This window comes from Wyeomyia smithii, chromosome 2 (genome assembly GCF_029784165.1).
Source record: "Wyeomyia smithii strain HCP4-BCI-WySm-NY-G18 chromosome 2, ASM2978416v1, whole genome shotgun sequence".
Taxonomy (NCBI): domain Eukaryota; kingdom Metazoa; phylum Arthropoda; class Insecta; order Diptera; family Culicidae; genus Wyeomyia; species Wyeomyia smithii.
The window spans coordinates 276287623-276315172 of record NC_073695.1 but is presented as its reverse complement, the minus strand read 5'-3'; the positions used below and the strand labels follow the sequence as shown (position 1 = coordinate 276315172).

Sequence of the window (27550 nt, the reverse complement as noted above, 5' to 3'; positions counted from 1 at the left end):
AAGTATGAATATCCGATAGCCGTGTTAGTGCTTACAAAAACAGTAATTTTCAATGATATAGGAATAGTTAAGTTATTAAATTTATGAGTAAAGGTAGTTCGGTAAAAACACTATTTTTTCAGCATGTGCGCACTGGACGAGAGGTTCCAAACTTAAACTTTTTGCGCAGCACATCGTTCCGCATGGAAAAAAGATTTGATAGAGTATTTCACGCTGGTCTGCATTACCAGTACTGGCGGTGTGTCCACTCTGCGTGTTGAAAATGTATGATTTCCGAGAGCTAGAAGCTATGAAGGGGATGCCACCAGAAGGAATCTCTGAAGTTGTGGTTAATAATCAAATTAAAACCTTTCGCTAACGAGCGTGCCATTCTACAGAAATCGTTTCGTTCCAGTGAGTTGTTATGCCATACAAACATCAAGAATGATCAGAAACTTCATCGTCTAGCAAACCGAAAATTTATGGATTCAGGTTCTCAGAGATGCAATCGACTTAGGCTGATGAATAGAAGGAATGTTTCATTGCAATAAAAATTAATCTTATTCTCTAAGTTACATCACAGGTATTCGTATACAAGATCATTAACACTTTGATCATATTCTTTTTTAGCTATTACCCGGCAACAATTTTCGCCGAACCGTCAACATTTTCGACAGCCACGTTTCCGCTTCGCCTGATGTGCCCTGCAAGCATATTCGATCACAGTCAAAGCATGATCAGCATCCGCACGGGTAACACAAAGTGGAGGCTTTATCCGCAGAACCTGTAACGGAAGAAATTGAGCCAAAAATTAGCGAAGCTGCAATTCAAGCTCTGTCGTTAATTTGAATTTGTTAACAGCACGCAATGATTAATGTGTTAGTGGCGTGATTTATGAAACAGCATGAGCACACATACTCCATCTCTAACTCTAAAGCTTAATTCGATACCACCATTTTGGATTCTGCCGAGATTAACACTGGTCCTAGCAAGGAGAAAGTAAGAGGTTAGAGTCTGACTTTCTTTCAGTGTTTGATTTATAAGCTCAATTTTGAAAACATATACATCTCCAGAAAATTTTATTCTTTTTGGCAATTTTTCGTTCAGATTCTGGTTTTGGTTTGTTAAATGTCATGTTTGTGCCAGTGCTTTCAGTGTACTGGATCGTTCCGCTTCATCGCGGTTGTCAGTCTCAGATTAGTTTCGCTTGCGCGTTTTCTCGGAGTGACGCTCTAGCGCCGACCCCAGCGCATTCAAAGCGAAGTCGACGTCCTCTTTGGTTACACACATCGGAGGTTTAATTCTAAGCACCTGTCGAATACAAGTTGGGTGTGAAAAAATGAACGTAAAAAACTGTGATCGTGAGATGAAGGGACTACTGACTACTGGGTTAGTTGGTCAATAGTGGTTGCACTTTTCACGGTGCTCTACAGATGAGAGGGGAATGAGGTGAAGGACGGAACGACAGAAAAACTTACGTTTGCATTCAAACCGCCGCGACCGAACAAAACTCCCATATCCTTGCACATTTCCCAGATGTCGACGAAGTGCGGTGCGCTGAGATGCTGGCGGGTTTCCTTGTCTTTGACCAGCTCAACGCCTATCATCAGGCCCTGTGGAAGATAGTTTCACTATTAATTGGGAGACTCACCAACAGAAATGCATAATGACTCGTTATCTTCTGACCAACAAAAAGAGGCGGAAAGAAAGTAAACTCCTCCAGAGAGAAATAAACGGTGAGTAATAAAAAACCTAAATTTGATCCTATATTGGACGTTCCATATAACATTTATTAGTTAGAACAGGACATCCTGACACTTCGTACAATGGCAGCTGTTACCTGTGAAATTACCCCGCCCCAAGTGAGACAAAGGTGGAATGAGCCAGGTAGTGGATAAAAAAACAGCTACCTGTAAGTTGACTTTGCTTGGGATGAGACTAAAGCGATTGCAGATGCTAGTCCAACATAATTAGAGGATATTTTTCTGCAACAAAAAAGGGGCAGAACAGGATCATCGCATTTGCGATAAACCAGAAATCGTGTTCGGGAAGGTGAAATTACCTGACTTAGATAATTCGAAGGTATTTTCAAGACATACAGGATTAAGTTTTGTGTAGACAGCAAAATCCTACTGTTACGTCGAAAGAACTTAATCTTTAAAATTTTAATAACATTTCTACTACTCTTGAAAATTATTTGTGAGTATTTTAGTCACCATAACAACAGCTCTTAGTTCTGTGTTTCTATCAAACTTTTAGACGGTAATGACTTGCGCGCAAATTTGTGTACAAGCTATACAATATTGCATACAATTCTCACCATTCGTTCATGTGATATCAACCGAAAAACGCCCCTATTTTAAAACGCAGATTACATCGGAGTGAGAGAAAATCATTTCCCACATTCCGAGTCAGTCATATCCGATCATTCATCATGTTGAGTCTAAAAAGTTTCCTCATCGCAGTGGTCATGGTACAAATGACCCGCTCAGACAAAGTTTGGCGCCACAACCTGAATTTCGACAATCCCAACAACTGGATCGGAGAGAAGGTCCCAAAGGCTGGCAATTCCATACGCTTTCCGGCGAAATTAAACGCACTGGTCACTCTGCCCGATGCCACGAGTATGCATTCTATGATACTCCCCCAAAGTGGCGTTATTCTGCTACCGGAACGCGACTTCTCGCTGGTTTTCGCCGATGAATCCAAGCAAAGAGAAGAATCGAGCTTCAAAGTTCCCCAACGCAGACCGTATTACTCGGCTTCCAGTTGGAAGCAAATGGACACTGGGAACAACGAACGAAACAGAGCTGTACCACACACCGAGAAGATTCCGTGTCAGTACGAGACGGCTGTTTTCCCCGAAAGTCCGACACCGATTGATCTTCAGTATCATCAAGCAATCGAAGTGAAAGATGTTAAATTCGCCAACACTCAAGGATTGGACGAATTTCGGCGCTTCCTTTCAACCGAACTTGGTCAGCTGGTCATCTACAATGGGGAAGAAACTCTAGTGAGAGAGGGCAAATGTGCAAGTCCCGAGAAGTGTCCTTGCCAACCGGACTGGGTTAAGGAGGCGGTTTGTGCCAATGAGGTATGCGACGTTCCGCTTTGTTTGAGGCCCATCGTACCAATCGGTCACTGTTGTGCCCTGTGTGGAAGCATGCTAACAATGGATTTATTGAATTTCGGTGGAAAATTTGTGCTAGCGGAATTCGCGAAAAAATTAGAAAGGAAAATTGCCGCTTCCGAAGTGGACGCAACGAGCATCAACTGGCACGTTAGCGTTCAAAACGATGCTCTGCAGTTGTTGGTCGTCGATGCCGAGAGCTACGATGAGAAGAGTATCAGATTGATGCAAAGTTTGGAACCATTTTTCATGAAACAATTTCTTAACGGTTGGTGCTTTATAAAAAATTTTCTACCGTTTAATAAATTGTAAAGTGTTTTTCGCTTGCAGGTCATAAAATTCTACATTCTGGACACCCGCATGTCCCCTACCAAAGCGGTCAACTATTTATGGTCACGTTCCTGTCCTTACTTGTGATTTCTATCTTTTTCACCACCATCTACGTGTACTATTATGATGACACTATGATACCACGAGTATCGGCAATGATCCGTAATCGTCAATTCTTCCTATCACCGTTTGTTTTCGCCCGGTTTGATCCCACTAACGACGAATCTGCGGTGGACATCAACTTTACCCCGTCAGGAGTGGAGAACATAAACTCAGCCTTCAACAATCCAATGTTCGAGGAAGCTTCCAGGGAAGCATCAGTACCCTCAGAAGGTGAACAAAAAGTCGAACAAGAATCGTACGTCGACGTAGAGCTGAAGAGCCATGAATAATTTAACCTATAAATATATACTTTCAACTTACCTTTCCTCGGACATCACCTATGACCTCATATTTATCGCGTAGTTTTTCCAGCTCTTTCAGCATGTAAGTACCAACGACGCGAGCGTTTTTCTGCAGCTCTTCCTGATCAATCACCTGCAATCAATTACGTATTAAAATTGCCCAAAACAACTTAGTAGTAGAATACTAACGTCTATAACAGCCATTCCAACGGCACTCGCTAGCGGGTTACCCCCGAAGGTATTAAAGTGCAGTGCCTGTGACAGAACATCCGCTACCTTTCGCGAAGTTACAACCGCACCAATCGGGAACCCATTGCCGATACCTTTGGCCATCGTAACCATATCCGGCACTATGTCATGCGCCTCGAATCCCCAGTAATGCTCTCCCGTTCGTGCGAAACCTGATTGTACCTCATCGGAAATAAACAGACCTCCATTTACGCGTACCAATTCGGCAGCTCGCTTTATGTAGCCCTTCGGATACTGTACCGTTCCACCTACGCCTTGAATCGATTCGGCAAACATGGCAGCAACCTTACCCCGTGGCAGTGAGTACTTGAAGACTTGCTCCAACTGATCGTAGTAGCGCTCGGAAGCGAGACACTGGTTCGCGGGACAGTCGCAGTGACGTGTCGTTTGTACGGGTGAATCCCGGCAGTGGCTGCCACCCCAAATTCCGGTGTACGGATCCGGATTCATGGCATGTATGATACCATTGCTGATCCCCGGCAGTGGATATCTCCACGTCGAGTGTGCGGTTAGCCCCATAGTGTACGGAGAAGCTCCATGGTAAGCGTTACGGAAGCTGATAATTTCCTGATACCCAGTGTACAGACGAGCGATCATCATAGCCAGATCGTTCGCCTCTGAGCCCGAGTTGACAAAGTAGACGTTTTTCAGATCCCCCGGCATCTTGGAGGCCAGCTTTTCGGCATACTCATGGATTTTAGGATGCATGTAGATGTTGGTTGTGTGCCACAAGGTTTTCATCTGCTTCTCCAGTGCTTCGTTGACTTTCCTAGAATTCGAACACTGATTTTAATTTGAACTGAGTTATTATAAAGATAAAACCTACGGATGACAGTGTCCAACGGAAACGGTCACAATACCGGCGAACATATCCAGATAGCGGCGACCTTCGTGATCGAACAGCCACTGCATGCTACCCTTGTGGATAAGCAGTGGCTTCTTGTAGTAGGACGTCACATTTGGGGTGAGAAACTGTTTCCGCAGGTTAGCAATCTTTTCGTAGCTGTGCTCACTGTACACCCGTTGTTCGAAGTCCGTTTTCTGCACTTCCGCTGTCTCCTGTGGTTTAGTGCTGGCCTGGGTTGAGAGACATTTCTGCAGTGTGCTTCGAGAGCCCTGGTGGTAGGCTGAAGGAAGGAAAAAACAGCTTCACTTTTGATTTTTAAATAACAAACAGAAATTGTTATTAAGACTTATTAGCAAGACTATTCTAATAACATTTCTAAGCCATAGCACTAACAAGCTAAATTGCTTTTTGAATATAGTATGATGATTACTCGGAGCTGCAAGTCGAAGATTTTCAGTAAATCTTTCATTTTTTTTTCACATAACGAACCAAAACAAACAGAATCGTTATTTTGAACTCTGATCAAATACGTGTTATACCATACAGTTAGATCAAAGTTCGGCGAATGAAGTCACGTTTGATTAGATTGTCACTTGATTGGCTTGTATTTTCACTCATCTGAACTAATTAAACCGTGGACAAGCTCAACGCAATCTATTTTGAGTCACCGTTCAATCATTTGTTGATTTGCCGAATTACTCTAATCAATCAAAATCTCACCATCGTTCGATAATATTGTGCATTATCAGTTCAGTTCTCACGACAGAATGATTGTCACATATCCCGAGTGGGAAGAGAAAAAAATATGCACTGAGAAAAGGGCTCAAGTGTGTGATAAAGTTGTTATCATTATTCGCTCATTGCAACACAGTTCATTAATGTCAAAATAAGTGCAATTTCCTAAAGCATGGATTGGATTGGTGCGAATTGCGTTTGCGTTGTTCAAAATCGTGAGGCAATATAGAGAAACTTGGAGGACTTGATAAAACGAAAAGAAAAAAGTCAAAAATAAACGGAATGGATTAAGTAATGAGGCAGACAGAAGACAACAAGTAAACAAAAATGTACAAAAATACAGAAGGGAAACAGAAAGAGGACAGAAAGGAGACAGAGGAAATAGGAAGGAGTAAAAAATAAAATAGAAAGACAAGAGGAACAAGTAAACAAATAATAACAATAAGGGGACAGAATAGGGACAAGAAGTAGTTTAAAACAGACAGAAAGGAAAAAGTGAAGAGGCAAAAAGTAGGCTAAAAGGAGCTAAAAAGTATATAAAAAGAATAAAAGCAAGAAACAGAAGGTATACAGAATGAATACAAAAATGAGGTAGAAAATAGAAAGAAAGGACACAAATAAAGAGACAGAAAGCGTACATAACGAGAGAAAAAAGTCAGAAAAATATAGAGAAAGGACACAGAATATAGCCAAACGAACAGACAGAAAAGAGCGAAAAGGAGGGAAAAATGAAACAGAGAGGAAACAAAAAGGAGACAAACAAGCGACAGAAAGTAGGCAAAAAAGAGTAAAAAAATAGGAAGTAGACAAAAAGTGGTAAGAAACAAGACTGAAAGAAGACAGAACGAAGACCGGAAAAAGACATAGACAGACAAAAAACAGACAGATTGGTGTCAGAGAGGAGACAACCTAAAAGAGACGGAAAATAAATAGAAAAGAAACAAAAAATAGGCAAAAAGGAAACCAATCAAAAAGAAGCAAACAAAAAAAGAGAAAGCGGGGAAACAAAACAGCGGATACAAAGAAGACAGATAGTAGACAAAAATAGAGAAAAGAGGGATGGTAAAGAAACAGAAAGAAAATTGAAAGGAGTTAGAACAGAAATAGAAAAGAGCCAAAAAACAGGACTAAAAAGGCGCGAAATGGAGATAAAAAGGAGTAAAAAAGGAAACGGAATGGAGTCTGAAAAGAGACAGGAAGAAGACAAATAAATAGACAAAAAATGGTATCAGAAAATAGAGGCAGAATGATGTCAGAAAAGAGACAGATAAAAGATAAAAATCGACAAAAAGAAGACAGACAAGAAAAGAAAGGAAACAAAAATGATTTCTACCTCTTTTTCGTTTCTTTTTTCTTTCTAATTTTGGAAACAAGTAAGTAAGGAAAAGTAAAAAGAAAGAGAATAGACGAAAAGAAATATAAGGAAAGTATGAAAAAGACGGAGAAAAGTAACAAAGCAAACAAAAACGAGGCAGAAAGGTGACAAAAATAGAAATAAGGTGGAAAAAGGAGTCAAAAAGGAATCAGAATGGAGTCAGAAAAAGGACAGAGGGAAGACAAAAGAAACTTGAGCTTGATTGGCCACCACCGGTTGCCACTTCGTTACTGACCAGGATCGACCGGAATTGCACATCGAATTTTCTAATTATTGCTTGGGATTTAGCTAACGGGTGTTAAATAAAAAATGAGAATTTTTTCAATCACATATAAAAAAAATTTTTTTTTCATAGATTTCAGTATTTTTATTAAAAACATAATGTATTTTCTTCAAAAAAATATCAGTGAATGTTTGAGTAAGGGCCGGGGTCTGCTGTTCGACGCAACTTTGTTGCGATGCTCTCACAAGAACGTTGTACGGCACTTACGTCCATTTTCCGGATACAATTCCGGATTCTTGTAGTCAGTTGCTTCGTATCCTTGGCCCTCCAATTGTTTTTATATACTAGGGCACTGAGTGAGCCAAAGAAATCCACTATTGGGCGGCACTGGGGCAAGTTTGTTGGGTTACGATCGGCACGAACGGTAACTTTTTCTCCTCAAGATACGCCAGCGTCTTCTTGGCGTAATGGGAAGACGCCTTGTCTGGCCAGAAGACGTACTTCCCATCCGCGTGATGCTCGTTCAGGAACGGCAGCAGGATTTTATCGAGGCACTCTTCTTGATAGATTTGTTGGTTGATTGCCAGACCGCTCGGCTTAAACCAAGGCTTTGAAATGCCCCGGTCGGAAATGGCGATGTACAACATAACCTTTTTTTCAAACTTGTGCTTGAACTTGTGTTTCACTTCAGGCGGTGTGGATGACTTGTCGCTGGAGTAGTAATTATCATTTCCTGGAATATGCGTTTTAGACAGCGGAAAATAGCTTTCGTCGTCCAGAACGAAAGACGTCCCGCGGTATTTTTTGGTCATCCACCGACACTGTGTTTTAACCGTCTCAATCTGCTCCTCCGTGTACTCCGGCGACCTCGTCTTCTTCCTGCAGATGATTTCTTCCATCTTAAGGGTCCGATGGATCGATACGTGGGAGCAGCCATATTTCCGACCGGCGTCACGCAGGCTGGTTGCGTCCTTGTTGTCAAACAGCTTCTTTAACGATGTCTTCCTCTGCTTCGTCATTATCGTCACCGGACGACCACTTCCGACCTTCCGCTCTACGTTCAGGGAACCCAGGATACGATATACCGTACTGACAGGTACATTTTCTTCCTTAAAATGTGTCACCGTGAACTTTTTTCCTTGCTGGAAATGCGTTTCGTAGAACCGTACAATGCGTTCGCGGAGCACGTGCTGTTTCGACGCCATCTTCGGTTTGACTAAATTCAGACTAGCAAAACCAAACACGCCTACTGTTTCTAGGGAGCCCAATGAGCAATTTTCTTGGAGAAAGAAAATTTTACGCTGAGTTACTGAAAGGTATTGAAAAAATTCTCATATTTTATTTAACACCCGTTATTCGATGTGCATCTCCAATGATCCCTGCATGGTGATCAGTACCGACGCCTGCCGGTCCGGAACGTAGAACAGAGGAAGGAAGAGGAAAGGAAAGTTAGTTCGATACTTGTTGCTACTAGAGAGACCGGATATACTCCTCCTGCACACTCCACAAGCATCACGGGTATGGGGGGATTAGTGTTAGTTGTTTGTTACGTTTCTTTTTTCGAAATTTCTTCGTAGGCATGTAGTGAGTGTATCGCGGTTCTAAATTCTATAGATTGCGAGAGGGTGACGGCGCGCGCGTTCGTCTACCCAATCCAACACGTATTTCGTATACGTATCGCGGTTCTAGCGATGCGAGAATGTTATTTTAAGAAGCATATAAATGTTCTCTACCTCCAGGTGTGAGTGGGTGAGAGAAAGCAAACGGACTCGGGGTGGTGGTGGTGAGGATGAGCCTGAGAATGAACCCATGCTTAAATTTTGATAATCAAAAATGGCCTGCTTTTAACAAGATTCGAACTCACGAGCCCATCTACTTATCGAAGCGGATTCTGTAACCTTGCGGTTACCAGCTCCAGACAGAAAGAAGACAAAGGAAGACATAAAATGGGTAGAGAAAAAAGGGAGGCAAAAAGAAGACGTGAAGTGAACAAAAAATCACAAATGGGTTGTGTGCAAAGCCACGACCGCAAGGTTGAAGTAGAATACTTTTACAAGAAAGATAACCCGGCTGCTTGCGTGTCTGTTATTCTGAAATCGGATTTGTTTCGTATATACCGCTTGTTAAGCACAGTATCAACAAATCGTAATAAACATCACATTGCTGTGCATTTGCAGCAGCATCAAACCTCAGTTGCAGTTTATTAATAACCGTTCATTATGCTCTTCCAAAAACATTTAGTAGCCTTGAAAAAGGCCGATTGCTGTAATTGAATTTTAATTCAATTATTGCATAAATGCTTCATGATTAGATATACCCACTGCAACTGCTACGCTATCCGTAGCCATGCCACAGTTGATGATGATGATGATGGTCCCGCCACATACCCCTACAAAGGTTTGAGCTGGACGATTTATCTATAGATAATTAATGTAGTCAGATTTAAATCAGTTATACAAAAAAAAAACGAACTGATTTTACCTCCAGATATAAACTTCTTCAAAAACTGTTTACTTGATTCACATCGGTAAAAATGTGAAGAGCTATAGAGCTACACAAAACTAGCACAGGGCTTTTCTGACCTTCAGCCAGACTAACCACAACTTCATGATTTTTCTCTAAGCGTGGCTAAAGAATCCATTTATATCTGAATTCCGCGCGCGAGGCTCAAACTTATGCAGTCACTTTCTATTATTTTTTAAAGCTACAACAATATAAAGGAAAAAATCCATCATCACCACCGTGACGAACACAGTAGTTTTTGTTAATTCATTACAAATTAAAAAAGATCTAATATAAAATATGAATAAAATTTTACAACACAATCAGATCCGTTCGTAAAAACTTCGTCAGTTACATGCTTCAATAAAACAAAAAATAAATAGATAGGTCCAAAAATAAATAGTTCATCCAAAATAAATCCGTTGTTTAAACTTCGTCAGATAAACTCTCGTCATTTTATAAAAGTTTTAATTTTCGTTCTGTACAGCAGAAACTTTCACGTGTGAAATACATTGTCTCTTGAACTCCGCAAGCGTTGGTGCACGTTTAACATGTCTTGGCATCGAATTGAAAAAATTTATACCTGTATAAAACAATGAATTTTGTGAAGCTCTTGTTAGAAAGAAAGGTGTTCTTATTTCATCCGCGTTTCTAGTGTTATATCTATGAAAATCTCTTCCTATTTCAATTCGATCACACAAATATTGAGGTAGCAAACCATTAATTATTTTAAAAATGAACACCATAGACAAATAAACAATTCGTTGCTTCACGGATAACCATTGCAAAGCGTCCAACATAAAAGCAGAGGAAGTTAATCTATCACAATTTAAAATCAAAAATCAAAGAGTTGGGGCCGCTATACGCTACCATTGGTATCCGCTGCCCCTGCATCAGCTGCTATCGAGATCCGCTGAGATCCGCTGCAAGTAGTGCGCTATCCACTGCTGTGACCGCTATCCGCTATCGCTGGTATCCACTGCATTGCTACAGCTGCTACTAAGGGATGACTGCTGTTGTCGCTGTCTAGAACTATAATGAGCGGCTTCGGCTGAAACAGGCTCTTATATAGGCCAAATAGCATATTTTAAATTGCAAGGTGTATGATTCTGTCGACCGTGCTTGGGAAGCAATCATATAACGACCAATCAGAAGTCGAATTTTTCGTTTTGACAAGGCTTGACTATTTTCTATAGTACAATAGTTTGAATAATAAAATTACAATTATTTTCATGTGGGAAGAATCTTAGAAGATTTTCCAATCTATTGCTGCAAGAACGAAGGAAATCCATCGAATACTAAGCGATTTATTAGCATTTGAAATTGGACATATTTTTCACTTTTTTCGGTTTTAGATTTTCATTTCACATCCCTATGTAGCCGAACTTCCTGAGAGAAGTATTCTACTTCAAAAGAGACATAGAGGAGTCAAAATATACAAAGAATGGTGTAAGAAAGCAGACAAAAATAAAATGAAAAATCGACATAAAGGAGACAAGAAAGAAATAAAAAACAGATAGAAACTAACTAAAGAGAGAGAGAAAAAGTGAGTTGGCTATGGAAAAGCCTGCTGGATAGACTTTTAACTACAAAGGTGACGAGGAAACGCAATTTTTTTTTTGAACTGGAGCATTTCGGTTACCTGATAGGGTAGGAAACATATTCTAAGCAGCTTTAGGAATCGCCTGTGTATTCAGACGAAACACTCGAAATGTGTTGGGTGAAATTCAAACAGTAGTATATCAATATGTTCTCTATCGTTTTGTCTGTCAGAACTTGTTTTCAGATTGTAAAACTAAGTTAGCAAACTTTAACAATAATCAATTAAAGTTACCAATCGAGGGACACTATTCCAATCACCCCGAACCTATTTTAAGCAGTTTCCATCTGTTTTGCATGCGTTTTTTTCAGCACCCGAAGTGGCTCCTAAATGACCGCAATATAGGTCGATTTGTTTCGAATGATATTTGTTCACAGATATTTTTGTGATTAACAGTATTTCTTGTATTCGTAAGACAGCTAGACAATCAAAGTTTTCGTTTCCATCATTGGAATTGTCGATATTGATCAAAGTGCAGGAGTTTTAGGCCTGTTTTCTTCGACGAATTAAAATATGCGCTACTGCTTAAGCCGTTCCTTACCCTATATGCACGGTTGAATCCTGAAACATTTACTTTCAATGAAATCATAGGAGATATAAATGCACAACTTGTGCGGCACAAGTCGGAAGGGAGGAATTCTTTCGCCCTGTTAATGACAGGGAAAGCCTCCACTCGACCTGAGGCTAGTGACCTTCACTGCGGCCAAGGGAATGCCCATCTGTAGTACCTATTTTGCACGTCGGAACATTCGGGAGCACACCTGGACGACCACATACTGTTTTCGACGGCCGGTTCTATTCAGAAGTCATTGATATGCAGTTTTTTTTCGGAGGCGCAGGTTAGATCATTATCATCAGAGGCTATCAATGAAAAAGAGGACATGAACGAACAGTGGAAGATCATTCATGGCACGGACAGTGCAACAGGGCGAGAGGTGACAGACATTATAGTGAAAACCACGCGTAGCGGATGTTTTTTTGCTGAGTGTATAGGAGTGACAGAAGGAAAGAACCGGGCCTACGTTAATACGTTAGTACAAGAACACTAAACACTACGATCGCGCCATTGCGGAGGCTGAGAGTTGCTTCACCAGGCACGACAAGAGGAGCTTCTATAGAGCGATTGACGGAATCAGGAACCCTGGAACCGTACCGGTTCCTGCCATGTTGATTGACAGGGAGGGGGACCTGATTACCAATAAGTCACAGAAGACGCGGAGGCGTTGGAAACTACCTTTCGAAGTGTTGCTGAACGAAAAGGGGAACAGGAGTAAAATTGGGGAAGATGGGCGAGCCGTGGATCTACCTTGTTCTATCTATAAGAAAAGACTATAACAACTATTGTGGCTTAACTCCTCAATTCCGCATAACAGGCCATAACAGCAAGGCTTTGATGTTGAATACCAGTGCGGTTTTCGAACAGGATGATCTAAGATGTTCACCTTAAAACACATCCTCGACACGTTTCCAGAACATAACGTGCATATACATCAAAAGATTATAGACTTCAAGGCGGCGTACGATTAAGTAAAATGCAACGAGGTGTGGCAAATTTTACTCAAACATTGTTTCACAACATAATTGATTAGGCTGATACGTGGGACTGTTGACGGTTTTACATCACGCGTCAGGACAGTGGACGCATTTGTGGCGTTGGATGGTCTGAAGCAAGCTTGCTGTTCAACGTTGCAACACACCTCCCCCCCATCCCTAGTTGTTGGCATTGGTGTAGAATTTTGTTTTCAATAGCCCTAATAGCACAAAAAGACATCTTGAGCCCATAGCAATATCTGTGTCAAGTATCAGCCAGATCAAAAATAATTAATTGAAATGTTGCCCTATGTTGCGTGGAATTGCACAGGTTTTTCAGTTGATCCACCAAGGACATTGTAGCGGCAACTAGCTTGGAGTATTGGAAACGAGCTGTGACAATTCCTTACCTTGATTCTCTTGTAACCTCATTGGAAACACGGTTCGGTGAAAACAGTGCACCTGCCTACGCGTTGTCCTTGTTGCATCCCGCTAACGTAATACGCATGTCGTTGGAAGAGTTCAAGCGCAAAGCCGAAAATTTCATAATGTTTTACGAAGTTGACAAGTTTGTTTGAGAGGCGGAAGTTTGGTATCAACATTGCAGCAGTATGAGAGCAGACCGTAAGAACTTGGAAGAGCTAGATCCTATATATCTGCTAGCTGAAGCCCGTTAACAACAATCTTGAAAAATTAACTGAATTAGTGCTGGAGCGATTTGCGGAGGATAAAGGAAGATGGTTTTTAATTAACGCCATTGTTATTGTTATCTTTCTACAGTACGTTTAGTGTAAAGTAAATTACGGTTTAGTTTAGTTCAGTGTTAATAAAAGGATAAAATTCAGTGTTGATCACTGTGTTGCGATCAACGTCCAGATCGCAGCTCAAAAATACCTGCCAAACTATCCAACGAATGTGCGGTTGATCGAGACTCTGTCGATCGGTGCACCAACAAACAGGGCCAGCAGCAGATAGCAGAACAGCAGCACAGCAACCAGCAGCAATTGATCCAGAGGGGCACTTTCTTTCGGTAAGTAATCACACCGGAAAGTGATTTCGATTCACTAAACTTTAACTTTATTTGAGCTTGTACTTTGCTTTATGACCTTAAACTTTCTTCAGGCGAACTAACCAATCTGAACATTATATTGGGACTGAACTACTGCCAGCGAAACCACTCTATAAAGATTGCCCAATTCCTACCAATGTGTGTGCAAGGTGTGGTCTACACAAAAATGGGCCTCAACGCAGAGTGCGTTCACTGCCGAATTCTAACCAATTGTTTAGAATTTTATGCCTAACCTGAACACACTGATATGTCCAAAAGTTTAAATGAAATTAAGAGTCTTTTGCTAAAGAACATCTATTTCTATTCGAGGTTGGACAAAGAATAATCAGATTTTCCACTCTGATGTCAAGGACAACTTTTCACTGGTTGCCTTGATGTAACATCTCCCCCTTTAAAACAGCCAGTACCATTGGCTCTTCGTCGTCTAACTGCTCAGGAATATTTTCTTCATTGTCTAGTAGCTGTTCAGCAGTACCGAGGTGTTGTTGTTCTTCAGTCATGAGTTGTGGTGGAGCTTCTAATGGTGGCGGAGGAAGTTCTTGAACTTCTTCATGTTCAGCTGGTGGATCTTTAGAAGCAGGAGCCTTCAGGATATCTGCATCGTTTGATTCGTTTTCTTCGAACAGGAACAGTATCCTTCTTTGTGGCCAACGAGGTTGCAGTCTTCGCAAAGGTGGTTGTTGCAAAATCAGTCTTTCACAAAATGTATTTGACCGCATTGCCAACATGGTGTTTTCGGTTTCTTACCTTCATGCTTCGAAGAATTTCGCTGATACGGTGCACTCTTCCTGTCCCTGACGGCATGAACTGTAGATTTGGAGCCGCTGCTTTGTTGCTCGATGATCGTGGTGTCTTCCTTTAAGTTGACAAGGCGTTGATACTCATCGATTAACGATTGGATTGGTGATTCAGGCTTTTCATTCTCTAGTATGGAAAGTAGTCTTGCCCGGACATCCGCATTTTGTGGGTGCTGACGAAAATGAGGCACTCGAAATGGTCCGGTGTCAGGTTCTGGAACTGAAAATCTTCACAGGCTCGATTGACGTTGCCGCCGTAGCTGATAATATCTTCAGAATCGCATTTCACTAACTGCAGACACATGAACCGCTTCCGGAACATTGACGTTTAATGCCCGAAGATTTTATTGAGAATCTTGGTTGTGTCTTCAACCTTCACGTTTTTGGGAAGCTTTGGCAGGATGTAGTTTAGATAGCGGCTGTGCGAATGGGCCGCCAGCTGCTGAAAAAGTTGGGTTATCTTGAGAATCATATTTTGAATTCCCGGTTGCGGCTGCTAATCAACTTTATTCTATACCATGTTCGTGAATTCTTGAGATCCTCGTCGCCAAAATGATGTGTCCAAAGGTTTAAATGAACTTAAGAGTTTCTACTAAAGAACATGTATTTCTATTCGAGGTTGGACAAAGAAAAATCAAATTTTCCACTCTGATGTCAAGGACAACTTTTCACTGGTTGCCTTGATGTAACAATCACTAAACACTAGTATTTATTTCTATTTTACAAAATACCCTTTTTTTACTTCAAAAATTTTGAAGAACCTACCCCCCCCCCTCGTTGGCGCATTACGGACATGAATCGTGGATGTGGAAGGAGGTCGACCAGCGGGATGTAGGGTGTGTGGCACAGGCGAATGAATCACGAGCTGCACGAAGTATACAAACACGGCAGGTTTCAGAGGGTTGGCCGTAAAAGTTAGTAAGGAGTCACACGAAACGCGATAAAGACTTATCGTTTAGGCTAGAATAGAACCCCATGTCATCTTCACAGTCCACAATGTTTTTAGAATACACAGTGCAACAAAAATTGACTGTTTTTTCTGCCTTGGCTTCGATATATAATTTTTTTGTGTATTTTCATGCAAAGCTAAATTTCCTCGAGTTTGAACATATTTCAACTTAAGGGGCTGCAATGGCGCCATTTTGAATTTTTGAGAAACTGGAAATTTTTGAGGTTTTTTCGACGCCATTTTGTTTTAAGACCAAATATCAAAATTCTAAGAGTTTGTCCACATATTAGCATCTTTTTACCCATCTTTTGAAAAAAAAAAGACAGATCTTAAATCGGACAAAAACTGAGCTCAAAACGGTGATTCTACGAAACCGGGTTTGGCATAGTTTTAGTATATTTCACAAAGAAAAATAATATCGATTATTTTTAAGCATTAATGGCAATTCGCTAATATCTTAAAGTGGTAGTCAAATTATATCTTATTTTGAGTAAAAAAGTCTCAGAAATCGAATGGTAGGTGTCTGATCTACGTAGAATGTCAGCAAAATGTCGATTTTGCCCCAATTCCCCTATAAAACAAAAATAGGTTTATCTGCTGACATTTTGATATAGATAAATTAGGCGGTAAGTCCACAATTTGCACTGTCTTTTTAAGGATTTAATTCAAACGAAATCAGAACAAGGCTTACTGAGTGGAGTAGAACAGCAGGTTTACATTTTCCGACCCGTTTAAAATATAAATTTTATAGATTTGTCTTAATTTTTTTTTTTCGTGGATCTGTGACTCTTCGACGCGCTAATAACAGTTTAGTTGCTCAAAACGCGCGAAAATTGTTGACGCGCTTGGGCAGATGTGACATATGTGAAAAATTAGCGAAACTATGCGAAGTGTTTATTGAGACTCTCAGATTAAGATCAATATACATGCGTGAAATAATTTGATGAATCTTGTTACTAGGTTGAAACAAAGTGGATATTGATTATTCTTGCAAAAAGTGATATAATATCAGGGTTCGGCATTACTGTTTTTTATGGTATCAACGGAATGTATGAGAGCCTTGTGTCCTGAGAAAAAGTCATACAAAATCACAAAGCTCATTCGGGCCTCAAAGCGGTCAAAGTTTCATTTTTTGACCGATGAAAAATGCACAGACACTGTCAATAGGAAGTTATCGAAATCGACTACTTAAAAACCAAGTGTCCTAAAAAAAACTTCAAAAAAAAAAAAACCACCTGGGAAAGACGGGACTTTGACAATTTTGAGGTACGACTCTCGGAAGTCTGATTACAAAGACTATGTTATTCTTCAAAACCCTTGCCAGAGACTCCTTAAACCCCGGAAGGTATTTGCAATGAAAACAAAAAAAAATATGAAAATGATCGTTCAGATACTCGGTAGAACTCTTATATGGGTTTAATGATTCCAGTTGACCTGCTGAGTCAAAAAGAGTTTCAGGAAAACGACCATAACTGATTTAATAACTGATTTTTTTATAAACAAATGCTTTTTTGCTGTTGACGAACTGTACTTTAGAAAATTACAATTGAAATGCAATAGAAAAAACCTAAATTAATCCACCTAGCGGTCAGACCCAGCCTTTCTCATTCAAACTTTTATTTGTAAAAATAGATTTACATGAACGCTTCAATCCAATCAATGTATATTCACTCTTTAGGTTTTAAAATATTGATGTTGTAATCTATACATATAAAAATGCAGTCCGGTCTGTCTGTCTGTTTGATCCATATAGGCTCGAAAACTACCGAACCGATCGACTCGAAAATTTGTATGTAGGGGTTTTTGGTCCCGATAAAGGTTCCTATGATAGTTTCAGACCCCTCCCTCTTCTGGAAAGGAGGGGTCCAATACAAATGGAACATACATTTCTGCACAGCTCAAGAACAAACCAAGCAAATGAAACCGAATTTGGCAAGTGTATGTTTTTAAGGGTAATAAATATGTCCATAATGGTTCGACGCCCCTCCCTCTTATGGAAGCACATGTTTCTGCACAAATTTCTGCACATCTCGCGAACTAATTAACTGAATGGAACCATATTTGGCAGGTAAATGTTTTTAGTGGTAACAAATATGTTCCATAATCGACCTCAGGCAACATTTTGGATTGTAAGATAGCAACTTCCGGTTTCTGGAAAACAGCCAAAAATGGACGATTCCCACCCAATATAATAATATCCGGATAAAGAAAGATACACAGGAGCTAAATTCGACCACAGATACCATTTTGAATTCTAAGATGGCGACTTCCGGTTTCGGAAAAACAACGGCAAACGACCAAATACCACCCAATATGGGTATTTTCGGAATCGTAATGATGCACTGGAGACACAAATCGACTTCAGAAACCATTATGAATTGTAGGATGGCAACTTGTGGTTTCTGGAAAACAGCCAGAAATGGCCGAATTCCGTCTAACATGAGTATCTCCGGATCTAGAATGATACACAGCAGCTGAAATCGACCAAAGACCCCATTTTGGCTACTAGGTTGGCGACTTCCGGTTCCTGGGAACCAGCGGAAAATAATCGAATTACACCCAATGTGGGTGTTTTTTTTGTAAGATTTGGACCACTGCGACCATTGTTTCGATCTTTTGTGGTAAATGTGGGTGTTTCTTCAACCAGAATGACGCTCAGAGGCCAGAAATTATCTTAAATACCATTTCAAAATCCAAGATGGCGTCTTCCGGTTTGTGAAAAACAGCCTAAAATAACCAAATACCATCCAATATGAGTATCTCTGGAACCAGAATGATGCAATGAGCTAACAATTGACCTCAGGCACCATTTTGAATCGCTAAATGGCAACTTCTAGGAAACAGTCGAAAATGACCAAATAATACTCAACATGGATATTTCCGTAATCGAGATGATGCATAGAAACCAAACATTGACCCTTGACACCATTTTGAATTTGAATACAACCAGTGTTAGTTTCTGGAAAACAACCAAAATAACTAAATACCTCCCAATATGAGTATTTCCGTTGTCAGATTGATGCCAGAAAATTTGCTGAAAATGACCGAATACCACCCAATATGAATATATTCAGAATTAGGACGATGTACAGAAGCCAAAAGTCGAGGATGTTGTCATTTCGATAAAACCAATCATATCAAACGATTTATCTTTTGACTTTGATCATATCCTATGGCCGATTCGTCGTGCATTTGCAGACTTTAAACACATCGCAAGGAATCAATGAATTCGGAACGTTCAAATAGTACAAAACCACATTTAAATTATGTGGAGACCACATATATCAATCAAAGCAAGTATAGTTTTAAATAGTCTTCGAATTTCTCTTCTTTCCATAACTTTTGAGCCACATATCAAATTGTTATGAAGTTTGTGATTTGTAAGTTTGAGAGATGACTTGTTCGTATGACACTAGTTATGTTCAAATAAGTCATGTTATCTTTGAAATAATAGACATTCGTTGTTTTATTAACAATTTAATACATAACGGTGGCTTAAGTTCAATTATAATCAAATGAAATGGGAACGTCTAGGGCAGCAAAACTTTAAAAACACGTGTTCAATTATAGTTCATCAGTTAACCCTTAACTAGCCCGCTCATCTGATAATAATATTGATCAAATCTGTTGTGTAGTTTCTGAGATAATGATGTTTCGTGATTTTCACATTTTGGTACTTTACAGACAAAGTTACAGTCCGACTACAGTAAAATTCAATAGGGTGTTACGAGGCAGCTAGACTTATTAGTTGACACTAATTTTGTGGAAAGCGGGCCAGCCATCTCTGAGAAAAGTGAGTGAGCTCAAGTGCTCTTTGAGATATGTTCCTTTTCAAAGCTGGATTTCACATTTTTAAACATAACAGGCAAAGTAATAGTCTGATTGCAAAACAAATCAATAGGGTCTTATGGGGCAACTAGACCTTCCATTTGACACTGATTTTATGAAAATCGGTACAGCCATCTCTGAGAAACATAAGTGAGATTAAGTAGTCTTCAAAACACGTTTTTTGTCATAACTTTTGAACCACAAGTTCAATCTTTATAAAATTCGAAAGTTGAGGGTATTTTAGGTAGCCCGTTCATTTGAAATTAATTTTGTTCAAATCGGTTGTGGAGTTTTCGAGCTATTGATGTTTCATGATTTTTACATTTTGATACATAACCTCTAAACTAAAAATCCGATTACAATGAAATTTAATAGGGTCTTATGGGACAACGAGACCTTTGATTTGCAAATAATTTCATGAAAATCGGTCCAGCCATCTCTGAGAAAAGTGAGTGAAAGGTACCTTTCTAGGAGAAAGGCAAAAATGCTCCGCACCTTAAGGGGGGACCCTACTCTAGCAAGTCGAAGAAATCGATTTTATTTTGCTTTTTTAGAATGCTTACACATTCAGAAATGTTGTGCCGAAAGAATTTTTTTGATATCTGATCGCGTTCAAAAGTTACAGCTAAAAGTATGGGGTCACCTAGAGAGAATTAGCGGAGACGTTTTATGTTGCTCTGTTCGAACAATGCACGCGCATTTTCTGACCAAATATATACAATAAGTAACGTTTAGTCGGACCTAAACTCACAAATATATTTACACCGACATATTAGAACACATACATACATGTACACACACACACACATACACACACACATACACACACACACACACACACACACAAAGTGTGATAAATCGAAGAGGATTAATCAGTAGTTTTATCGAATGGTGAAAGACAGCAACCCATTGTTCCTCCTGTGCATAGGGGGAATAGGGGCATAATGAGCACCCTAACTTGGTTGCTGATTTAAGCATGGAAAACGACAAAATTGTCTACAAATGTCTACAGTGCAAAACTTGCATTAACTATCTATGATTAAAGGTACACTACACACTTATTCTCGTTTTAATTGTTCAGTAATTTTTATTACGGTCATGTTCAGTAAATTTGAAAAAATACTGATCATTTTGTAATTTTCTCCAAAATAACTGATGTCGGTTGAAGTTTTTACCGAATTACCGTTATGCAAAAGGCACTTGACGAGCTCAGCAAAAAACATTACTGACCTTTTCTGTAAACTACAGTATGTTCTGCACTTTCATAAAGTTCAGTAAATATTTGACGATCTGTCAGCATCTTCCTAGGTGTTGCTGAAAAATCTTCAATTGTTTAACTGAACTCTTGTTGTTATTTACTATACTGTTCGGCAGTTTTTCTGCATCTGTCAAAACGAAACATCAAATGTCCGCCATTTTCAAATATTCAGAGTTCCGAAGCTGAGTTTTTAAGTGTTTTGCGTGTGATTTAAAAAAAATTGATATCTTACTTTCAAATCTACAAGAAAACGACGTGGAGGTACACGATCTATTCAGTCAGCATATGGAAATTTTTCCACCACAGGAGAGCAGTTTACTTGAAGCCTGCAACAAAAAACCTGTATTCATCATAACATTAAACGTATCAAGTTTTTACTCAAATGTGCTGGGAACACCAGTATAATCGATCTAAACAATCCGAAATTCCTTTCTAAAATTATTCAACAGTTGCAATAGCAACTTTCACAATGGTTCATATTTCTCTCGTAACCATGAAAAAACTTTACGTATACAGAATGCTCGGTAATTTGTGACGAATCGTCAGCATTGTAAATTTACAGAACGCTCGGTAATTCGTGACGAATAGCCAGCTTTGTAAATACCGAATCATGCAGCAATTTTTGATGAACGCTTCGTAAATTTTTACTAAGCTATCTTCTATGTTTGACGTTTCAGCGAGAATGAAAAATTACCGAGCACTCGTCAAGCAAATAAATTGCTGAACAGATTGCTGATGGCTCAGCTGTTGAGAACTCGTTCAAAAGATTGCTGAGTTCGGTAAAAGAAACTAAGTGTGTATTCACAAATTGAAAAGTTTATCGTATAATGGTGAAAAACACAAATTAGATTCATGCATCAAAAACAAGCAATCAGTCGATGTGTGGGGCACAATGAGCACCCCACTGGGGCATAATGAGCACCCACGGGGTATAATGAGCTGAACACTGCACTGCAGATAACTCCCTGGAAGCTGAAGGAGAAGTGTATGTAGCAGAAATAGCTGACTAAAAAATTTGATACAAATACATTATTGTTTTACTCAAATACCTTTTTTAAATTTTTGTTCCACCATATTTCATCCGCCATTTTGTTTTTTTTTAATATTGTACCGGATACATCTTCTGCGTCCAAGGAAATAGTAAGTAACACATTTCTAAACAATTTACTTCATTGATTAAAGTATCATCGTTGCTTAAATCTTTAAACGCGTTTTTCTCGAAACCATGTTTTGAAGTAGAATACTTCTCTCAGGAAGTTCGGCTACATAGGGATGTGAAATGAAAATCTAAAACCGAAAAAAGTGAAATATATGTCCAATTTCAAATGCTAATAAATTGGTTAGTATTCGATGGATTTCCTTCGTTCTTGCAGCAATAGATTGGAAAATTTTCTAAGATTCTTCCCAAGGAAGATAATTGTAGTTTTATTATTCGCATTATTGTACTATTGAAAATAGTCAAGCCTTGTCAAAACGAAAAATTTGACCTCTGAATGGTCATTATATGATTGCTTCCCAAGCACGGTCGACAGAATCATATACCCTGCAATTGAAAACATGCTATTTGGCCTATATAAGAGCCTGTTACAGCCGAAGCCGCTCATAATAGTTCTAGACAGCGAAAACAGCAGTCGTCCTTCCTTAGCAACAGCACTAACCCTGTGGTTGGTCACCACGTCTCAGGAGCAGCGCGGTTCTTCTCAGCGTGTGTCGCTAAACTGCCATTATTCCCCCCGTGTTGGGGCAGCATGAAGATTGCCATCAATTTTGAAAATCAAAATGCCTTTTTCAAGACAAATAAACAAGTCATTGAAAATTGATAATTTTTTGACAACGCAAGCAAGCATCCTGTGTTGGATCCTAGCAATTTAAATCTGTCGCACCCGTCTAATTCACTGAATGTGAAATAGCTTCCACAGTGCATGTTGTCCGTGTATCTTAATTCCCCCACTGTTAGGGCAGCTCAAAGGTTGCGATCAGCAACCGGTTTTGAACCGCAAAATGCCTTTTTCAAGGCTAATAAACAAATAATTGAAGGTTAATAATTTTCTGGCAACAGCATAAGCAGACATTATGTGCGGGATGCAATCAAATTCTGTAGTAGTTGTCTAATTTTTACTTTATTTCGTAAACCCCCCACGGTAGGGGCAGCGCAAAGGCTGCGATCAGCATAACCGACTTTGAATAATAAACTGCCCTGTTAGAACGCATTCACAAAAGCAGGTAGTTCGACTATGCAGAGCTAATATGAAGTCGATTTAATCAATCAGCATGAACAGAATTTCGTCGTCTCCCAGCTGCCAAGTTGCAATATGATGCAACACGCAACAGCGAGCAAACGAAATCGCTTGATGTTACAAACCGCAATAAGATACGGGTTAAAACCGTTGCGTGTGTGGGAGCACAATCGGTGTTTATTCGCTGGGTACAAAAATCATATGCGAATTGTCGAATAATTTGTCTGAAGAACATTAGGGAATGGTTAAAGGGTGTTTCTGGAAAAACTAGCCACATTCATCAGTCGGAAGGTGAGCTGGATGAACCGTCCGGGTTGCGCCTGTGGCTGCCTTCAAATCAAACAAATCACTTGCCCTGTGGTTGGTCACCACGTCTCAGGCCTCTGCCTGAGAACGAACGCCAACGCGAGCGATCGGGCGAGATATTTGCCGTACATCAGCCGGCATATCCGCTAATGGAAAAGTTGGATCATTTTGTTCAGAAGAATATTACTGTTGGTAATATTACAGAGATGCGATTGCATTATATCCGATATGGAATTGAACAATTGTTCTTTTGAGGACAAATAAAACACTTAATTTGAAGAGTTAATAGTTTTGGGTACCAGTAGCAGTATGGTAACAGCCTCAGCGGTAGGTGCAGCCGGTACTTCCATGAGGCGGATGTTATAAGGAAGTAAATGAAAGCGGCACGGCGAAACAGTTCGGGTGTGCTTAGACGCGCGTCATTTTTCGTTACGATATAATAGCGGTAGATGCATTTGCCAACACTTACTCCAGTAGAGCCGTGTCTAATTTTCAATGTAAAAACACCTTTCTATTGTGTTGGCCGTGCGCATTGAATTTTTTTTAACATGTAAAAATGGATTATCTAACTTGTTACGTAGCCGTTTTTTGATATCTGAGTTTTTCAATGTTTTATGATTTTTTAAATAGTGATTTTTCATGAAAAAAAAAAAAACAATTTTGAAGTAGAATACTTCTCTCAGGAAGTTCGGCTACATAGGGATGTGAAATGAAAATCTAAAACCGATAAAAGTGAAAAATATGTCCAATTTCAAATGCTAATAAATCGGTTAGTATTCGATGGATTTCCTTCGTTCTTGCAGCAATAGATTGGAAAATCTTCTAAAATTCTTCCCAAATGAAGATAATTGTAATTTTATTATTCGAACTATTGTACTATTGAAAATAGTCAAGCCTTGTCAAGACGAAAAATTCGACCTCCGATTGGTCGTTATATGGTTGCTTTCCAAACACGGTCGACAGAATCATATACCCTGCAATTTAAAATATGCTTTTAAAATTTATGCAAAATATGCTATTTAAAATAGCGGATAGCAATATAGCATAATAGCAATAGATAGCACACTAGTTGCAGCGGATCTCAGCATCGATAGCAGTTCGGCCAGCGGATGCAAGGGCAGCGGATACCAATGGCAGCATATAGCGGCCACAACTCTGGCATGGCTACGGATAGCGTAGCAGTTACAGCGGGTACATCAGACCATGACGCATTTATGCAATAATTGAATGAAAATTGCAATTGCAGCAGTCGGCCTTTTTCAAAGCTACTAAATGTTTTTGGAAGAGCATAATGAATGGTTATTAATAAACTACAACTGAGGTTTGATGCAAATGCACAGCAGTGTGATGTTTATTACAATTTGTTGATACTGTGCTTAACAAGCGGTATATACGAAACAAATTCGATTTCAAAATGACTGACACGCAAGCAGCCGGGTTATCTTTCTTGTAAAAGTATTCTACTTCAACCTTGCGGTCGTGGCTTTGAACACAACCCTCCTGTGATTTTTTTTTACTAAAATGGCCGCCATTTTGGCAATTTTTGGAATTTTCAAAAACGGCTACGTAACAAGATAGATAATATGTTTCTATATACTGAAAAAAAAATTTCAGTCCGATCGGTCCACTAGAAGCTGAGAAAAACTTACCACCAGTTAGGTACTGATTTAGAGAGAGCATCCACGTTCCCAGCTGCCAACAGTGTAATACTCACTATATTTACATTCACGACATGGAAAATAAATCTTCAAATATACCTTAATCAATAGCCAAAATAGCCAAACACTTCACTTTACTTAGACAGCCAAAAAAAATATGAAAATTCATGATTTTTCGACCTTCTAGAGTAGGGCCCCCCCTTAATAAACTCTAACTTTCCTTATTTTTCTGCAGTAACAGGTATACAACCTTTTAACGCTTAAATGCGCAATGTTGTTTTTAAACAACATTGCGAATAACGTTTGCAGCCAGTTTTTTTAAGAAATATAATTCGTATAAACAGTCATCAAGGTTTTGATGAAGAAAACTAAAGCCTAGATAACTGCTCCAATCAATTATATTTGTAGAAAAAATTAAAATACATTCATTTTGAAACATTATTCCCAATATTTTCCGAAACAACGTTGCGCATTTGAGAGTTAAGGAGGCATAAGTTTTTATAATTTTGTTGAAATTATAACCGCTTTCAATTATAAAATTGAATTATCACAAAATTTGAAGACCAACAACTAACGAAATACTGCTATACTAGATAACAGCGGCCACTAATTGGATGGAGAAGGTCAAGGTCTATTTTCAGCTCATTTGCTATATTGTAGCATAGCTCATGCAGATCATCTCCTCATCGAGTATTCATTGCTTGGGGTCGTCATTTTCGTGAAATGATAGCGATAACCTCTCGGGGTAATGATGATGCAAGAAATGCGATTAGAAATTTTGCGAAGTAAATTGTACAGTTATCAAATCAAGCAATACTGAAAATAATGGATTTTTTAAAACATCTTGCCATTAATTTCTGTTAATGGTTTGTCAGTGTCTTAAATTGTATTCAAGAGATTCTGAAACCGATCGATACGCTATGTTTACCGTTATATCAACTAGTTGACATGATTTCGCATTCAGGGAACTTTTCCAACCTAGTCAACAAGTGCGTTTCACTAGGCATAAACTCTTGCTCGATAACTTTCTCGTTCTAATAATTAGAACAACCACGTTGCGCGTGTTTACAGCACCCGGTTTGATCGAAAGCTCGTTTCCACTGTATTGTATTTAAATCCAGTTTGTAGTTTTTGCCGATACTGATCGTTACCGCCGATCGTATGTGCGTGGTACCGGTTCGAGGTCATTTTCATTTACATCGCTCCAGGGCGTACAGTTGTACGATGTTCCAAATATTTTCAAATATTAAATCAAACAGTGTCAGGGTTAACTCTGTGAATTCACATGGGAATGACCGGACTGCTACGCAGAATCCGCACACTGTGGAACACGACACTCAATAATGCTCGAGGAAGATGCAAATTATTTACTTGATTGGTGTCGTGTGGTAAAAATAGCAGACGGCAGCACAACGCATTTATGTGATTTTTGGTGGAATGTTTTTGTTTTGATTTTTTTTATGTCAGCCTAAATTTTATATATAGTACTGCTGCTACTATAGTATGTAGTAGCAAATTGAGGGAATTGACCCATGACTCCAGTATCCTCCCAAGTGTCGTCTCTGCAATACAAGCCATTTGTCGCACGCCGGGTGACAAGTGTTTTTCAACACTCGTTATGATCTATGATTTAATCTAAACTGTTGTCCTGTGACAATATGCTAAAATGCGTATTGCGACTTAGTTGATAAGAAACAAGTCATACAAATCAAAGCTGTTAATTTAAAACTAAACTATTAATCGAAAACGACACACCCGATTCCAGAATCAGGAACTCGTTTACCAAGGGTTGAAAGGTTCGAATTAATTTCAACAGCCACTACACCGCACACATTTTTTGTTACATCAGCTTCATCTGCATATTCAAATACAGTCGGAGCGCCACAATTCAAATCTAGCGGATGATCAGTGACGATCCGCTTTTGCTTCCAGTATCAAAGGTCACTTTTTGTATCGTTCGTTTGTTCAGTTCTTCTACAATCCGAAATTCGTTGTAATGCAGGATATATCGCCCGGTTCGGAAATGCGTTTTGTAGCAGCTAAGCATGAAAAAGAGACTTGGGTGAAGCGTTGATGATGTTTTACTCGAAGAAAGACGCAATTATGAATGGAAGGAACGAACATCTATCAGTGCGCAATGCGTTCTTCAATGCAGTTTGTATGCAACAGTTAATTGACCTGCACCATGAGGTGCAGCGTGGTAGAAATCACGTTTTTAATGACACTCCATAGAATTCACGTAGGTATTTTTATGATCACTTCCTAATTAGGAAATAATACTCTCAACTTGGTCACTAACCTGAAGCAGATATTTTTTTCAGTAACATATTTGTTTATATTTTCTTTAAAACAAACGAGTTTTCAACACCTGTGGTAACAACTAATCTATAATTGTCTATACAAAGAACTATGCAGCTTTCTTAACTGGCACCGTTCCTTAAGTTTACATCACGTTCCGAGCCTATCAACGACAACGACGATCTTCAACGACGATGAAGTTCGACCTATTCTATGGCACTGCTCGACGGACACTACTCGCCATAG

At 39.4% G+C, this 27550-nt stretch overlaps 2 protein-coding genes across 7 annotated transcripts; one reads left to right on the top strand and one right to left on the bottom strand.

Annotated features, from left to right (window-relative positions):
- Nucleotides 1-125: 125 nt before the first annotated feature.
- Nucleotides 126-4186, top strand: LOC129726195 (protein amnionless). Of its 4 annotated transcripts, XM_055682912.1 has the most exons (5): nt 127-328; nt 395-1715; nt 1776-2178; nt 2239-3377; nt 3440-4186. In XM_055682912.1, the coding sequence occupies exons 4-5, from the start codon at nt 2414-2416 to the stop codon at nt 3829-3831; spliced, it is 1356 nt and encodes a 451-aa protein (XP_055538887.1). In that variant the 5' UTR covers nt 127-328; nt 395-1715; nt 1776-2178; nt 2239-2413; the 3' UTR covers nt 3832-4186. The 4 variants fall into 4 exon arrangements, with proteins under 4 accessions (XP_055538886.1, XP_055538887.1, XP_055538888.1 ...); XM_055682911.1 differs by lacking the exon at nt 1776-2178 and having other exon boundaries at nt 126-328; nt 2445-3377; XM_055682913.1 differs by having other exon boundaries at nt 1785-3377.
- Nucleotides 499-27550, bottom strand: LOC129726194 (alanine--glyoxylate aminotransferase 2, mitochondrial). Of its 3 annotated transcripts, none has more exons than XM_055682910.1 (6): nt 27306-27550; nt 4919-5219; nt 4033-4861; nt 3863-3976; nt 1458-1592; nt 499-763 (listed from the first exon to the last, which is right to left on the bottom strand). In XM_055682910.1, the coding sequence occupies exons 1-6, from the start codon at nt 27331-27333 to the stop codon at nt 641-643; spliced, it is 1530 nt and encodes a 509-aa protein (XP_055538885.1). In that variant the 5' UTR covers nt 27334-27550; the 3' UTR covers nt 499-640. The 3 variants fall into 3 exon arrangements, with proteins under 3 accessions (XP_055538885.1, XP_055538883.1, XP_055538884.1); XM_055682908.1 differs by lacking the exon at nt 27306-27550 and adding an exon at nt 5333-5622; XM_055682909.1 differs by lacking the exons at nt 499-763; nt 27306-27550 and adding exons at nt 799-1290; nt 5333-5619.

Bases quoted from the DNA above. Each gene is read 5' to 3' on its own strand.
- LOC129726195 (XM_055682911.1), top strand. From the start codon at position 1,646: ATGACTCGTTATCTTCTGACCAACAAAAAGAGGCGGAAAGAAAGTAAA. The intron at 1,716-2,444 runs GTGAGTAATAAA...TCCTCATCGCAG, and splicing joins CCTCCAGAGAGAAATAAACG to TGGTCATGGTACAAATGACC. The intron at 3,378-3,439 runs GTTGGTGCTTTA...TTTCGCTTGCAG, and splicing joins CATGAAACAATTTCTTAACG to GTCATAAAATTCTACATTCT.
- LOC129726194 (XM_055682908.1), bottom strand. From the start codon at position 5,408: ATGAAAGATTTACTGAAAATCTTCGACTTGCAGCTCCGAGTAATCATC. The intron at 5,220-5,332 runs GTTAGTGCTATG...TCCTTCCTTCAG, and splicing joins TTCAAAAAGCAATTTAGCTT to CCTACCACCAGGGCTCTCGA. The intron at 764-1,457 runs GTAAGTTTTTCT...CTTCCGTTACAG, and splicing joins GCGGCGGTTTGAATGCAAAC to GTTCTGCGGATAAAGCCTCC.